This window comes from Coregonus lavaretus (genome assembly GCF_964263955.1).
Source record: "Coregonus lavaretus genome assembly, contig: HAP1_SCAFFOLD_161, whole genome shotgun sequence".
NCBI classification, from domain to species: Eukaryota; Metazoa; Chordata; class Actinopteri; order Salmoniformes; family Salmonidae; genus Coregonus; species Coregonus lavaretus.
Genome location: NW_028161655.1, coordinates 691,129 through 708,098, shown reverse-complemented (window position 1 = coordinate 708,098; position 16,970 = coordinate 691,129). Strand labels below are relative to the sequence as shown.

The 16,970-nt window shown below is 47.9% G+C and overlaps 1 protein-coding gene across 1 annotated transcript; it reads right to left on the bottom strand.

Annotated features, from left to right (window-relative positions):
• Positions 1–12,827: 12,827 nt before the first annotated feature.
• Positions 12,828–15,943, bottom strand: LOC311120260 (nicotinamide riboside kinase 2-like). Its single transcript, XM_084194886.1, has 8 exons — positions 15,679–15,943; positions 15,094–15,184; positions 14,769–14,817; positions 14,353–14,539; positions 13,843–13,914; positions 13,612–13,718; positions 13,355–13,449; positions 12,828–13,133 (listed from the first exon to the last, which is right to left on the bottom strand). Exons 1-7 carry the CDS (start codon positions 15,702–15,704, stop codon positions 13,364–13,366), a joined length of 618 nt encoding a protein of 205 aa, XP_084051012.1. The 5' UTR covers positions 15,705–15,943; the 3' UTR covers positions 12,828–13,133; positions 13,355–13,363.
• Between the last annotated feature and the right edge of the window lie 1,027 nt (positions 15,944–16,970).

The window sequence follows — 16,970 nt, the reverse complement described above, 5'->3', positions numbered from 1 at the left end:
TTACATTTTAGCAGACGCTCTTATCCAGAGCGACTTACAGGAGCAATTAGGGTTAAGTGCCTTGCTCAAGGGCACATCGACAGATTTTTCACCTAGTCGGCTCGGGGATTAGAACCAGCGACCTTTCGGTTACTGGCACAACGCTCTTACCCACTAAGCTACCTGCCGCCCCCGTCTTCTTCAAGACCTTTAATGTAACACGATTTAATACACATACTGGATATTGTATCATAAATGATACACATGACTTTTATTCATTTAATCATTTATCTCAATCATTAAATCACACATTCACACGTTCCCCATTTGACCTTGTGAAATCTTGTAATGACACAGGATCCACTTGATCTGATGTACTTGATCCAGCTTGCTGGTAGCCATGTTCATTCTCCCCCCTGCAGGGTCGGTTTGTAAAGCGTCATCATGTGGCTCCGGTGAGCTGCTAAAATAGCCACTAGGAAATTCCCGGCGTGGGTAGGATTGCAACAAGATCGACTGCTTACCGCTACACTGCTCACACGCACACACGTACACACACACACATACAGTACAATACAATACCCATGTAGGCTACTTCCACAGCTTTACATTGCAATGCCCACAGGCAGGCATGAGAGAAAACCAAGACTGACAAAGTAAGCACGTTTCCATGTGCTAGGGAATCCCTCACAGCAGCTGCTGCAGGACAGTATGTTTCTCTCTCTGTCGCAAGTGGGACTGAAAAGGCTCTCTGTCCATCCATTACATTACACACAAACACGCAGACACATTCACACAAGCACACAACACAGTGAAGCTGTTTGTCTGTGTGTCATCAGACAGGGATTGCCTGTTCAGACACGCTCTCTCTGGTCGACCAGGAGACACAGTGACAGTTAGGTTACACTGTCCTTAACTTAGTTCACCGTTTCAGCTGGTAACTCCCTGGTATTTACTGAGAGATTATGTGCTTTCTGGTATTTACATGCTTTCTGGTACTTCAAATAGTACAACACAATTGATAACTGACAATTGATGATGATTGGTTAGAGATTAATTTCAAAGCAACTAAAGCATGTTTAATTATTATGTAATAACCATTTTCTCCTGATATGATTGATTTTTGTTTTCAGAGGTTGCAACTTTAATTTCATTGTGGTTTGAGGTTAATGTAATGGCATAATTTATACAATGGTGTGAATGTGGGTTACCACATGTTGGGAGAATGCACCTGGCACACAGACATAGTTATATTATTGTGTTATTTTGTGATGTGTTACATATGGAGTGTGTGTGTTTGTGCCCACCTGGCACAGAGTCAGAGTTGTGTTATTGTATTGTGGTGTTGTGTGGAGTGTGTGAGGGGAGTTATGTTATTGTGGTGTGTGTTGTTGGATGACCTCAGGGTGACTCTGGTGACACATCCAACACACACGCACACATGCAGACACACGTAGCAAGTTCAAATGTGTCAAAGGGGACCGTGTGTGTGTGTGGAAATTGTTGCTGTGCTCTGTCACCGTGTGTGTGTGTGTGTGTGTGTGTATATACAGTATGTATATGTAGCATATACAGTGCCTTCAGAAAGTATTCAGACCCCTTGACTTTTTCCACATTTTGTTACGTTACAGCCTTATTCTAATTTTACACACAATACCCCATAATGACAAAGCAAAAATAGGTTTTTAGAAATGTTAGGCAAATGTATTAAAAATAAAAATTGGAAATCACATTTACATAAGTATTCAGACCATTTACTCAGTTCTTTGTTGAAGCACCTGTCATGAGCCTCTCACTCCACCGGGTTACCACCTTAATTTCCTTCCACTCTGCTCACCACTCTCTCTACTCAGCCTAACTAGCTCCACCTGTCCCTGCTCTGCTCTGCTCTAATTACTCTGCCAGCTGCGCTGCATTACCCACTACCTCTCCCAGTATTTAAAGCCCTGTCTTTCAGCTCTCCTTTGTCAGATCGTCTGCAAAGCTCACACCCGGAACCTGTTTGCTCGCGCTTCTGGCTCACCCTGGTTTTGTGTTCCCGGACCTGCCTGATGTTTGGATACTCTTCTGCCCCAGGAGATCCAGACCTGCTTTTTGCCATAACGACTCCTGACTACTCTTCGATCCCGGTAACTCTGACCAGCCTTCTGCCTTGCTACTACGTATTTGGATTTCCCTTGAACTGTACTGCTGCCTTGTTTCATCCGCCCTGTTGTGTCTGTGTCTCCCCCCCCCCCAGGACTTCTGGACCACCCACCACCGGCTTCATAGGACGCATCGCTGCCACTGGGGGGGGCACAGACCCAGCACATTGGACGGGATCCCTGTTACCCCTGGAGCCTTCACTCACTCCCTACTTCCCTTTTCCCTTAAGTTTTAATAAACTTTCTGGTGTGACGCAATTGTGGTCCTCTGGTCGTCTGTCTGAATCGTGACAGTACGATCTGACCATTATGGACTCAGCGCACACTTCCCCCGACATGGAAACCGACGAGCATGAGCAGCAGTTCCAGCAGCAGCAACAACAACTCGCCATGATCATTCAACTCCTCACCAACCTTACCCCAGCCAGTCTGCCCACCAGCCCTGCCCCCGAGTTACCTGCCCCGGTCATTGCAGCCGCTGCTCCGGAACCCAAGATTGGAAACCCCGAGCGGTTCAACGGCGATTCAACCCAGGTCCGGCCATTCCTGACTAGCTGCCGACTTCAGTTCTCCTTGCAGCCAAGGACCTTCGCCACGGAGGGGGCTAAAGTTGGGTATGCCATCACTCACCTGACGGGCCGAGCTCGACTCTGGGGAACAGCAGAGTTCGAACGTCAAACCCCCGCATGTGCAACCTTCGACCTGTTTGCTGAGGAGATGCTGAAGGTGTTTGACCTGGATTCACCAACCGCAGAGGCGTCTCGTGAACTGTTCAGTATTCGACAAGGCAGACGTACAGTCGCAGACCATTCCATCGACTTCCGAACCCTGGCTAGACGAAGTTCTTGGAACACACCATCGTTGGTGGACGCGTTCTTCCATAGTTTGGCTGACTATATCAAGGACGAGTTGGTCTCCCATGAACTGCCTTCCACTCTTGATGAAGCCATCGCACTGACTGTCAGGATCGACAGAAGGATACAGACCCGTCGTCGTGAGAGGGGGCGCCAAGGTCCACCTACTACCGGCATTCGGAGAGATCCGACTGGGCTCCTGTCATCTACTGCCACTCACCCAGGTCAGCTTGATCGGTCTGAGCCTATGGAGATTGGGCGAGCCTCTCTCACTCCTGCAGAGCGCCAGCGCCGCTTCACCTCAAACCTCTGCCTCTATTGTGGAGGTGAGGGACATCGTGTGGTAACCTGCCCTTTAAAGGGCCGAAGCTCACCGGGCATAGGGGGAGTCCGGTTGAGTTCAATGACCATCCAGTCCTCCGACCGCAAACCCCTGCTGCAAGTTCACCTCCGCCTCTCTGACTCAACTCACACCCTGGCTGCTCTGGTGGATTCTGGCGCCGAAGCCAACATAATGGACATCAAGCTGGCACGCCAACTGGGACTGGAGAACCTCCGTTTGACACCTCCTATTCCTGCCCGGGCACTGGACGGACACTTACTCGGATCGGTCACTCATGTCACGGCCCCGGTCTCGATGGGTCTGTCCGGAAACCATCAAGAAACTATCCAGTTTCACCTGCTCCCCTCTCCAGGCCAACCCCTCATCCTGGGTTACCCATGGCTCCGCCGGCACAACCCTCAGCTCGACTGGGTGACCGGGGTGATCAGGGAGTGGGGAGAGGACTGCCACCGAACCTGCCTGCTTGCTGCCGCACTACCCCCTCGGCCAGTACCTACTAACTCCGCTCCTGACCTCTCCAATGTCCCAGAATGCTACCATGGTCTCAGAGAAGTGTTTAACAAAGCAAGAGCCACATCTCTGCCCCCTCACCGACCGTACGACTGTGCCATCGACCTCCTCCCTGGAACAGCCCCTCCAAAGGGCCGTCTTTATTCGTTGTCTGCTCCTGAAAGAAAGTCCATGGAGGACTACATCAATGGCTCTCTGTCCGCAGGATTAATCCGTTCATCTTCATCTCCTGCTGGTGCTGGCTTCTTCTTTGTGGGGAAGAAGGACGGATCTCTTCGCCCCTGCATCGACTACAGGGGACTCAACGACATCACAGTGAAGAACCGTTACCCTCTGCCTCTGCTCACCTCTGCTTTTGAGTTGCTCCAGGGAGCCACTGTTTTTACCAAGTTGGATCTCAGAAACGCTTACCACCTAGTGCGGATCCGGGAGGGAGATGAATGGAAAACCGCATTCAATACACCAACAGGCCACTACGAGTATCTGGTTATGCCTTTTGGACTCACCAATGCTCCTGCTGTGTTCCAGGCTCTAGTGAATGATGTACTGCGGGACATGTTAAACAAGTTTGTCTTCGTTTACCTGGATGACATCTTAATCTACTCCAGAAACCTGTCTGAACACACCCGCCATGTCCAGCAAGTCCTTCACCGTCTTCTGGAGAATTCCCTCTACGCCAAGGCAGAGAAATGTGAGTTTCACGTCAAGACAGTGGCCTTCCTGGGGTACATAGTGGCAGAGGGAAGTATCCAAATGGATCCTGCCAAAGTATCAGCAGTCACTTCATGGCCAGTTCCGGAGAACAGAAAGAAGCTGCAACAGTTTCTGGGGTTTGCTAACTTCTATAGAAAGTTTATCCGGAACTACAGTACCGTTGCTGCCCCTCTCACTGCTCTAACCAGCACCAAGCAACCCTTCACCTGGACCCCAGCAGCCGACAAAGCCTTCAGTACCCTCAAGGTGAGGTTCACCTCCGCTCCCATCCTCCAGATGCCTGATGTGGACCGGCAATTCATTGTGGAGGTGGACGCCTCGGATGTGGGAGTTGGTGCTGTGATTTCTCAGTGGGCTGCGGAGGATAGGAAGCTCCATCCCTGTGCCTTTTTCTCACGTCGGTTGTCCCCCTCTGAGTGCAATTACGACATAGGGAACCGTGAGCTGCTGGCTGTGAAGCTTGCCTTGGAGGAGTGGCGTCACTGGCTGGAGGGGTCCACCATTCCATTTCTCGTTTGGACCGATCATAAGAACTTGGAGTACATCCGCACGGCCAAACGGTTGAACTCCAGGCAGTCCCGCTGGGCCCTGTTCTTCACCAGGTTTAATTTCACTCTGTCATACCGGCCTGGATCACGCAACACCAAGCCAGACGCCCTCTCCCGTCAATTCCAGAAGGATGACACCCCCTCCAAGGACCCTGTGTCGATTCTGCCAAGTCCCTGCATCGTAGCAGCTCTGACCTGGGCTGTTGAGGAACAGGTGCTGGAAGCTCTCCGTAACCAGCCAGGTCCCAGCACTTGCCCAGCTGACCGCCTTTTTGTCCCCGAAAACCTGAGGTCCCAGGTCGTTCAGTGGGGACATGACTCCCGCCTAGCTTGTCACCCTGGCTCCACCCGCACTTACAACCTGCTCGCCCAGAGGTTCTGGTGGCCCTCTCTGAGAAAGGATGTACGGGAATTCATCCAAGCCTGCCCCATCTGCAACCAACACAAGTCGTCCTGCCAGCCCCCAGCCGGATTGCTGCAGCCCCTGCCTGTGCCCAGACGTCCCTGGTCTCACATCGCCCTTGACTTTGTCACGGGGCTGCCCCCTTCAAGTGGCATGACCGTCATTCTCACCATAGTTGACCGATTCAGCAAGATGGCACACTTCATTCCCCTCCCCAAGCTCCCAACCGCCAAGGAGACCGCCCAGGTGGTCCTGGAACACGTCTTCCGGATCCACGGACTGCCAAAGGATGTAGTTTCTGACCGTGGTCCACAATTCTCCTCCGCTTTTTGGAAGGAGTTCTGTCACCTGCTGGGAGCCACAGTCAGTCTGACTTCCGGATTCCATCCCCAATCCAATGGGCAGTCAGAGCGGGCAAATCAGGAGCTCGAGAAGGCACTGCGATGCATGACTTCACGCAACCCCCACTCCTGGTCGCAGCAATTGACATGGGTGGAGTACGCACACAATTCTCTGACCTGCTCTGCCATCGGTATGTCCCCTTTCCAATGTGTTTATGGATACCAGCCTCCTCTATTTGCCAGCCAGGAAGAGGAGGTTACTTGCCCATCTGCACTTGCTTTTGCCCGTCGATGTCGCCGCACCTGGTCACAAGCCCGAGCCACACTCCTCAGATCCGTTGCCAGCTACACTACCGGGGCCAACCGTCGGAGAATTCCTGCTCCCACCTACCATGTTGGTCAAAGGGTGTGGTTGTCATCGAAGAACCTGCCACTCAGGGTGGAGTCGCAGAAGCTGGCACCTCGGTTCATTGGCCCATTCCCTATCATAAGAGTGATTAGCCCAACTGCTGTCCGGCTCCAACTGCCTAATTCCCTGAGGGTGCACCCCACTTTCCATGTGTCTAAGATTAAGCCCATTCATGAGAGTCCGCTGGTCCCTGCTGCGCCTTGTCCTCCTCCTCCACGGCTCGTCGATGGTGGTCTGGTTTACACCGTCCGCCGCCTGCTTCGGTCCAGACGGAGGGGTAGGGGTCTCCAGTACCTCATTGACTGGGAGGGCTATGGACCTGAGGAAAGGACCTGGGTGCCAGCTAGTCGGATTGTGGATAGGACTCTCATCACCGCCTTCCACCAACGGCATCCTGATCAACCTGCAATCCGTAGGGGCCGCCCCAGAGGGGTCCCTAACCGTCCTGCCCGCTCGGCTTCCTGTCCTGTGCCTGATCCTGTCTCGGGACCTGTCCCATCTCCCGACCACGGCCCTCCGGCTTCCTCCGAGGATGAGGACGTTCACTCGGACCGTTCGGAGGAGTTCTAGCCCTCCTCCGGCTCCCCTCCTCCCGCCCGGCGTGGTGTTGCTCTTGGGACTTCTGGGGCCGTCCCTTGGGGGGGGGGTTCTGTCATGAGCCTCTCACTCCACCGGGTTACCACCTTAATTTCCTTCCACTCTGCTCACCACTCTCTCTACTCAGCCTAACTAGCTCCACCTGTCCCTGCTCTGCTCTGCTCTAATTACTCTGCCAGCTGCGCTGCATTACCCACTACCTCTCCCAGTATTTAAAGCCCTGTCTTTCAGCTCTCCTTTGTCAGATCGTCTGCAAAGCTCACACCCGGAACCTGTTTGCTCGCGCTTCTGGCTCACCCTGGTTTTGTGTTCCCGGACCTGCCTGATGTTTGGATACTCTTCTGCCCCAGGAGATCCAGACCTGCTTTTTGCCATAACGACTCCTGACTACTCTTCGATCCCGGTAACTCTGACCAGCCTTCTGCCTTGCTACTACGTATTTGGATTTCCCTTGAACTGTACTGCTGCCTTGTTTCATCCGCCCTGTTGTGTCTGTGTCTCCCCCCCCCCCAGGACTTCTGGACCACCCACCACCGGCTTCATAGGACGCATCGCTGCCACTGGGGGGGGCACAGACCCAGCACATTGGACGGGATCCCTGTTACCCCTGGAGCCTTCACTCACTCCCTACTTCCCTTTTCCCTTAAGTTTTAATAAACTTTCTGGTGTGACGCAATTGTGGTCCTCTGGTCGTCTGTCTGAATCGTGACAGCACCTTTGGCAGCGATTACAGCCTCGAGTCTTCTTGGGTATGACGCTACAAGCTTGGCACATCTGTATTTGGGGAGTTTCTCCCATTCTTCTCTGCATATCCTCTCAAGCTCTGTCAGGTTGGATGGGGAGTGTTGCTGCACAGCTATTTTCAGGTCATTCAGATGTTCGATTGGGTTCAAGTCCGGGCTCTGGTTGGGCCACTCAAGGACATTCAGAGACTTGTCCTGACGCCTGTGTGCTTAGCGTCTTTGTCCTGTTGGAAGCTGAACCTTCGCCCCAGTCTGAGGTCCTGAGCACTCTGGAGCAGGTTTTCATCAAGGATCTCTGTATTTTGCTCCGTTTATCTTTGCCTCGATCCTGACTAGTCTCCCAGTCCCTGCCGCTGAAAAACATCCCCACAGCATGACGCTGCCACCACCATGCTTCACCGTAGGGGTGGTGCCAGGTTTCCTCCAGACGTGACGCTTGGCATTCAGGCCAAAGAGTTCAATCTTGATTTTGTCAGACCAGAGAATCTTGTTTCTCATTGTCTGAGAGTCTTTAGGTGCCTTTTGGCAAACTCCAAGCGTGCTGTCATGTGCCTTTTACTGAGAAGAGGCTTCCGTCTGGCCACTCTACCATAAAGGCCTGATTGGTGGAGTGCTGCAGAGATGGTTGTCCTTCTGGAAGGTTCTCCCATCTCCACATAGGATCTCTAGAGCTCTGTCAGAGTGACCATCGGATTCTTCACCTCCCTGACCAAGGCCCTTCTCCACCGATTGCTCAGTTTGGCCGGGCGGCCAGCTGTAGGAAGAGTCTTGGTGGTTCCAAACTTCTTCCATTTAAGAATGATGGAGGCCACTGTGTTCTTGGGGAACTTCAATGCTGCAGACATTTTTTGGTAACCTTCCCCAGATCTGTGCCTCGACACAAAACTGTCTCGGAGCTCTACGGACAATTCCTTCGACCTCATGGCTTCGTTTTTGCTCTGACATGCACTGTCAACTGTGGGCCCTTATATAGGCAGGTGTGTGCCTTTCCAAATCATGTCCAAACAATTGAATTTATCACAGGTGGACTCCAATCAAGTTGTAGAAACAGCTTAAGGATGATAAATGGAAACAGGATGCACCTGAGCTCAATTTCGAGTGTCATAGCAAAGGGTGTGAATACTTATGTAAATAAGGTATTTATGTTTTTTTTTATATACATTTGCAAAAATACATTTTAGAATAAGGCTGTAATGTAATTAAATGTGGAAAAAGTCAAGGGGTCTGAATACTTTCCGAATGAACTGTATATGTGTGTATGTACAGTATGCCTGTGAGTGTGTGTCAAATCAAATCAAATCAAATTTTATTGGTCACATGCGCCGAATACAACAGGTGCAGACATTACAGTGAAATGCTTACTTACAGCCCTTAACCAACAGTGCATTTATTTTAAACAAAAAAAGTAAGAATAAAACAACAACAAAAAAAGTGTTGAGAAAAAAAAGAGCAGAAGTAAAATAAAGTGACAGTAGGGAGGCTATATATACAGGGGGGTACCGTTGCAGAGTCAATGTGCGGGGGCACCGGCTAGTTGAGGTAGTTGAGGTAATATGTACATGTGGGTAGAGTTAAAGTGACTATGCATAAATACTTAACAGAGTAGCAGCAGCGTAAAAAGGATGGGGTGGGGGGGCAGTGCAAATAGTCTGGGTAGCCATGATTAGCTGTTCAGGAGTCTTATGGCTTGGGGGTAGAAGCTGTTGAGAAGTCTTTTGGACCTAGACTTGGCACTCCGGTACCGCTTGCCGTGCGGTAGCAGAGAGAACAGTCTATGACTAGGGTGGCTGGAGTCTGACAATTTTGAGGGCCTTCCTCTGACACCGCCTGGTATAGAGGTCCTGGATGGCAGGAAGCTTTGCCCCAGTGATGTACTGGGCCGTACGCATTACCCTCTGTAGTGCCTTGCGGTCGGAGGCCAAGCAGTTGCCATACCAGGCAGTGATGCAACCAGTCAGGATGCGCTCGATGGTGCAGCTGTAGAATTTTTTGAGGATCTGAGGACCCATGCCAAATCTTTTAGTCTCCTGAGGGGGAATAAGCTTTGTCGTGCCCTCTTCGCGACCGTCTTGGTGTGTTTGGACCATGATAGTTCGTTGGTGATGTGGACACCAAGGAACTTGAAGCTCTCAACCTGTTCCACTACAGCCCCGTCGATGAGAATGGGGGCGTGCTCAGTCCTCTTTTTTTTCCTGTAGTCCACAATCATCTCCTTTGTCTTGGTCACGTTGAGGGAGAGGTTGTTGTCCTGGCACCACACGGCCAGATCTCTGACCTCCTCCCTATAGGCTGTCTCATCGTTGTCGGTGATCAGGCCTACCACTGTTGTGTCGTCGGCAAACTTAATGATGGTGTTGGAGTCGTGCCTGGCCATGCAGTCATGGGTGAACAGAGAGTACAGGAGGGGACTGAGCACGCACCCCTGAGGGGCCCCCGTGTTGAGGATCAGTGTGGCAGATGTGTTGTTACCTACCCTTACCACCTGGGGGCAGCCCGTCAGGAAGTCCAGGATCCAGTTGCAGAGGGAGGTGTTTAGTCCCAGGATCCTTAGCTTAGTGATGAGCTTAGAGGGCACTATGGTGTTGAATGCTGAGCTGTAGTCAATGAATAGCATTCTCACGTAGGTGTTCCTCTTGTCCAGGTGGGAAAGGGCAGTGTGGAGTGCGATAGAGATTGCATCATCTGTGGATCTGTTGGGGCGGTATGCAAATTGGAGTGGGTCTAGGGTTTCTGGGATAATGCTGTTGATGTGAGCCATGACCAGCCTTTCAAAGCACTTCATGGCTACAGACGTCAGTGCTACGGGTCGGTAGTCATTTAGGCAGGTTATCTTAGAGTCCTTGGGCACGGGGACTATGGTGGTCTGCTTGAAACATGTTGGTATTACAGACTCAGTCAGGGACATGTTGAAAATGTCAGTGAAGACACTTGCCAGTTGGTCAGCACATGCTCGGAGTACGCGTCCTGGTAATCCGTCTGGCCCTGCGGCCTTGTGAATGTTGACCTGCTTAAAAGTCTTACTCACATCGGCTACGGAGAGCGTGATCACATAGTCATCCGGAACAGCTGGTGCTCTCATGCATGCTTCAGTGTTGCTTGCCTCGAAGCGAGCATAGAAGTGGTTTAGCTCGTCTGGTAGGCTTGTGTCACTGGGCAGCTCGCGTGTGTGTTGCGTACTGTATGTAATAATATAATTTCCTTACTACCTCAAAGTGTATATAGAGACAAAGCATGCTCATAATGTATGGACACATGCACACACACATATTCAATGGGAGAGACAAACAAACAGTTGAACTCTATTCATTTGAAAAGTGGGCCAGAGGCCAATGCTTGTTCTCATAATCCTGCATGCTGACTCACACCCCCATGGCCCAAGACGTTCTGTCTGGTTTAGGGTTCTGGTGTGGGTTGGTGGTGAGGGCCTTTTCCTTCCCCTGTAGCATTACTTATACTTCTGACATCTTATTCCCATTAGAGGGAAAAAATGCTTCACATTGAGTGTATATGAAGGACACATTTAAGACATATATGTGGACATAGTCCTATTTAGCAGAGAGCTAGGAAAGGGATGTGTATCTGGACGTGATCTGCAAAATGCCCCTTATATAAAGTATGTGTACAGTAAGCAGCCTCTAATGCATCATTTGAATAATTTAAGATAGCACATCTACTCCAGTTGTTTGAACATAAAAAACTATTTTAGACCAGTAGTATACTCCTATCATAGGAGGAGTCCTATGGGGAAATATTTCTGACATTACTAACACTAGTTCTCATCTATTTCAAGTTCAACGTTTTCATTTATCAAATAGCAGACAGCACACCGTCTAAAATATTTGATTTAACAGAAGAAAAGATTCCAACTCCAATTTATAGGCCTATGGTCTTATGCAGTTTCCTTGAAAGGTGTTTTGAAAGGGCCATAGATCTCTGGTCAAAAGTAGCGCACTATATAGGGAATAGTGTGCCATTCGGGATGAAAACATAGTCTCTATGGAGCAAACTACAGTTATTTGGACCTCTCCCAGCTGTAGGTCAGTTTGGTCTCTTTCTATAGCCTTGTGGAATACAAACTGAGCTGCCCTGTTTCTTTAGTGAAACAGAGTAATTCAGTGTGGATTCCAGTTTACCGTTTCTCCCTAAACTGACTAGACTGAAGGTGTGGCATTTATACTGCATGTCGTTGTACATGTAGCCTTGAATCCCAGGCTTCTCCCCCACCAGATTCAATTCAGTAAGCAGAGTGACCGAGAGTACACAACATACCAGTGGCCTAATGGTCTGGGGCTAGATCCAAAAACACACAATAGAGTCTTTATTGAACAGTTGCACATGGAGATCTGTTTTACTATTGCATTATCTGTTGAACAAAACAATGTTCTTCCATAGTTTTGGTTGGTTTTAACAGTAAAGAAGCATTTTTAATAAACTCCCACTGTCATCCAAGAGTTGCTGAATTTCCTTTTCAGTAACAAAACAACCTTGACATATAGGCTATCCAGGGACAGCACATAATGTTTTAGTCTAGAATGTACTAAATGTAATGAGCTACTTGTTGCCAATGATTCAGCAATGTCAACAAACAAACGCAGTTGTGACCAGCCAATAGCAACAGAGCATGAGCTGGTGATGTAGCAGTCTTTTCCTGGAGTTCAGTTTGTTCTATATAAGTTCTGGAGTTCAGTTTGTTCTATATAAGTTCTAGAATCCACTATCTATGAAGTCAAAACTCTGTAGAAATAAGCATACTGTACAGCGTGGCTAAATCCTGAGAAAAAATAAATAAAAAAAAGAGTTGATTTTCCAGTGAAGCAGATCTTAAATGGTTGTCAGCAAAGTCACAGGGTAGTCTCGTGATCACACCCTGCTATCACTCGTGCCAACTGTTGCCGGGGGGATAGATAGCGAGCGTTGCCGCAGAGACCTGTTTAGTGGTGAAAGTGCGAAAACCCCAACGAGCATTTAGCTCTGCACTGGCTGGGGATGTGTCTGAGCCAGACGTACACACACTGTCAATGGAAGGGTGGAAGCGGAACTACAAGTCATACTACAGTAAACAAAGTGAAGAGATGTCTATTTGGAGCGATAGTCATGGGATTAAACTCCACTATGTACAGTAGAACTGGAGAGGAAACCTTCATATCCTGCGCCATTTCAACGGTATATGGGTGCACTTCATGTCAACAGGTTGAATAATACAGTGGAAACCAACAGTTATAGAAGACAACAGAGAGTAGAGTCTGTTTAGCAGGAGGATTGTTTATTGGTGTTGTGCTTTGAGCTGCAACCCTCTCAACTGTTCCATTGTCATCTCTGTGACTGACTGCCTGGTGGCCCGTAACAAAGCAATAAATATGGAGGATATAAAACCATGCCAGCATATAATAATAATTTACACTAGAAAATAGTAATATCACGGTGGCAGCAGCAGCCGGTAGAGTGTTGTTAGCTGCAGGTCAGAAAGACGTAGGAACGGTTAAGGCAATGCGCGCCTCTCCTTCTCCTCATGTAGCAGATCCATCCTGCTCTTAGCCGATAGATTGACCTGGAAGAACACAAACCTATTAGTTGCGATTTATACAACACATACACCTAGTATATTTAGACGCACAACTATTAGTTGTTTTACACAACAAAACTATCTCTCACGTTTATTTTCACAACGATTAGTTTATTTACACACAAACAACTATTTGTTAGGATTTACAGGTAGTGATGTTTTCATGGTTTTGAGGCTGAAATGAAGGGGACAGGAAAGAAACGTACCTTTGTTGCTTACAGACACTTCTGGATGTTGTTCAGGACATCTCCGTAGACAGCGTTGTACAGTTGTTCCTTTGACATAGTTCCATCTAGTTGAACTGTAAACACCACACCCAAATAATGACTAACATGAAATCAGATACTACACATGTATAAGTAGGAGAACCAATATGCCGTGCACACACACAGAAGAAGCATTACACATTTATCACAAACACCACATGATATACTGTGCACACATAAACCAGACAGACACTTACCAACATCAACGCCTGATGTTTCCATGATGTTCTTGTGTTTGGTGTACATGGGCCAGACGTGACCATCAAACAGACCGGGGGGATCTGGTACCTTGTAGTTTCTTGAGCTGCACACAGGACACACACACACACCTGGGATTAGCTGAAAGGTTACTTCACAACAGTAAAGCAGCAAAAAGCTGGATGTTCAGGTAGATATGTCTGTGTTTGAATCTCAGAGTTTTTACTTACCACCTCCTCTTTTTGCATTCTTCGTATGGAATGGAAATAAAATAGCGTTGGTTCAGTACGTCGATCAAAGGTCTGCAGGAACACAAACATCATTGGAAATATTATATTTTTAGTTTTATAAGTCTGACAGGTCTTTGACAGAATGAGATGAACGTACGTCTCACTCATGTGAGGAATGCACCGGCCCCTCACCCAGAGTTGTTAGGAGAGAACATACTCCAGACAGGGTTTTCACTTATGTGTGAAAGAATTTCATTTTCAATGTACATGCTTATTACTTATTTAAACAGGAAGAAATATTCCAAGTATTGACCAAGTGTCCTGTTGTTACTACTACCATATTACTGTGGTATCACATTTGACATGTATAACAAGAAAGCCTCTAAATTAACCGGATCTAGAACTACTGATGCTCTACTAAGAGACAGACACATAGAAACACATGCTGTCCTCCTCACCCATAGTTCAGGAGCAGGAAGAGAGGGAGGAGAGAGAGACAAGAGTTCTCACCCGTAGGTGTAAAGCAGGAATCCTTCCACGATGAGGATGTGAGTTTCCTCATCCTTGTGGTCAGACTCCGGGAGAATCTCGGTATCCAAGGTGTTGTTGACGCCGTGCGACCGTTCAAACTTCACCGGGTCGTCAAACCAGGCGTAGATGGTACTCATCATGGCGTCCATGTCGAGGGCAGTGATGACTGGAGGGACGGAGGAGGGATGATGGCAGGGAAAAGGCATATAAAGGAGAGAGAGGGTGAGAAACGGAGAGATGTACAGCTAAAATCAGCCTCCTTGGTTAAGAAGCATGATGATTGTATTGAGTAGTAGTGTGTTACACACCCACACACTGTCAATCACACACACACACAAACAAACTCACCCCCCCCCCCCCCACCACACAACCCTTCCAGAAATAACCCGTCTTACCATCATACTGCTTAAAGCCATCTTCACCAACTTCAATCTGATCTTGTGGCTGAAACATACATGAATGAGATGTACCCAGGTACATTCTAACATTCTGCCATATGAACACCTCTCAGGGTCTGCCAACCCTCTCTCACGCCTCTCTCCCAACACACACTGAAGGAAATAGGCTAGGCTACTTTCCACACTAGTTCTTCCAAGCAATGATATAGATTCAAAGCTCTGACGAATCTAGCCCATGTGCAATGTGCGTTTAGTCTTTATCACTAGAATAGCGACCAACAACATAGTAATAACAACAGTAATACACTCATAAAAGACTCACCTTGAAAAAGTCATCCTGATGAACCACACAACAGTTGGGAAGGTTCTTGATCAGTTTGTTGGTGAGGGTGGTCTTTCCCCCGTTGGTTACGCTGTAAAGACATACACAATCACATATGGTCAGAAACACCACGAGGGAGGGCGCTGTATTGTACAACGTATCACAAAGGCGCTGGCATTACATATGAATGGTAACTAGCGGGCAGAGGATCAGAGAACTATTTGCACACGTTTGTATTATTTTAGCGACGCTGGCAACATTATTGTAGTGAATTTCGTTACAATGTTACACAAACTTTTAACTAGCCTCTTCGCCACAGACAGAAGGGGTTAGTTATAAATATATTGGTATTCGCTCCCGGAGCGATGAGACTAGGCGGAAACGTCAGAGATATCGAATAGAACATATCAGAACCATATTTTTGGTATTTATTAGACAATGGAAATGTACTGCTGAAAAGGGAAGGGCTGTAAAGTGGCCACGATGACGGAAAGATAATGGACAAGCCGTCTTTCTATGGAACGCGCCCAGCCCCACGTGCTGCGGCCTAGTAGGCTACATTACAAGTTATTTTAAGACACTCACCCGCCGATGCCGATAATGTACTTCATCTTGTCAGACAGTGAAAGTTCAGGTAACTTGCAAAAAAACGTCAACAAAACCAGGACCGGTCAGCTCACTAGGAACTCAGTGATCAGACGGAAGAAAGCTTCAAAAGAGAAGGTTCAGTTAACGTCAACTACTTGATTCTTCCATGTTTCAGAATATGGTGAAAGGTTGGATGATGTCACTCCGCTGTGCACTTCCACCAAGAGAGAAATGTACTGCTAGGCTCACTTCTACACGTACTGCCTGTTCAACGGTGATTGGCTATATAAACACTTCAAGCCCAGCGGAAACAAAACCCACATCCAATCAGGAAGCGTTTCAGCCTTCAGCCCCCGCTTTCCGCGGCCAACTTTTTTTTTTTCTAGTGACTATTAAAATATAATTTATTGCAAAAAATAAAAATAGTTATTTTGTTGTTGTCTGTAAAAGGAAAATAATAAAACACTTGTTCGTTCTTTGTCACCTCCCAATTGCACTATCGTTTGTATCGGTTTGCTATGTATTTGTTATTGGCTTTATCAGATAAATTAATCTGCTGATGAAAATCATAGTTACAGACAATCTGTCCTGAGGAGTGACATGTAGGTACGTGTTCATTGTACACAGAGTACACACAATATCTTCAGCCATGCAATGTAACAAGTACATGTCAAATGTCATTTTCTATGTCCTGGACCTTCTTCTCATTTCCTGAGAGACTGTATGCAATGCACGAGCTGCATATTTTATACATACGGTCTTACCTCACTGAACAAGCACATGCCCTGAGAGTTTAGAGGTTATCTAACCTAGATCAAGATAATAAGATAAAGGTAATTGTTTTTGATTGCATCATGTTGTTGCTCTCTTCATTTTCTCCTGCTGACATCTTTGCTTTGTTTACTAGTATCCACCCTTTCAACAATGTGACACAGTTTTCTGAGGTTGGAAACCAAAATATCTCCTACAGATGGTTTTCTGCCCCCTCAGAACCTCAGCTATGAGGAGTTGGCTGCCAACCGTATGGGGTACTTCCCAAATGGCACCCTATTCCCTACATGGTGCACTACTTTTGATCAGGGCCCAAAGATCTCTGGTAAAAAGTAGTGCACTATATAGGAGATATGGTGCCATTTGGGATACTATTGAATAAAATCCGGTTCTGACTTATGTTGTGAGGCGGCTGTCGACATACTTTGTTTAAAAAATTTTTTCCTTGTTAAGGTTTACATTGACCATCAAAAGCAAGCCATTAACAACTAAAATACCAAGATAGAATGTGTAAACAT

Coding starts and splice junctions, on each gene's coding strand:
- LOC311120260 (XM_084194886.1), bottom strand. CDS start 15,704: ATGAAGTACATTATCGGCATCGGCGG. Junction 14,540..14,768: donor TGGCTTTAAGCAGTATGATG/GTAAGACGGGTT, acceptor CCGTCCCTCCAG/TCATCACTGCCCTCGACATG. Junction 13,915..14,352: donor TTCCTGCTTTACACCTACGG/GTGAGAACTCTT, acceptor GTGTTCCTGCAG/ACCTTTGATCGACGTACTGA.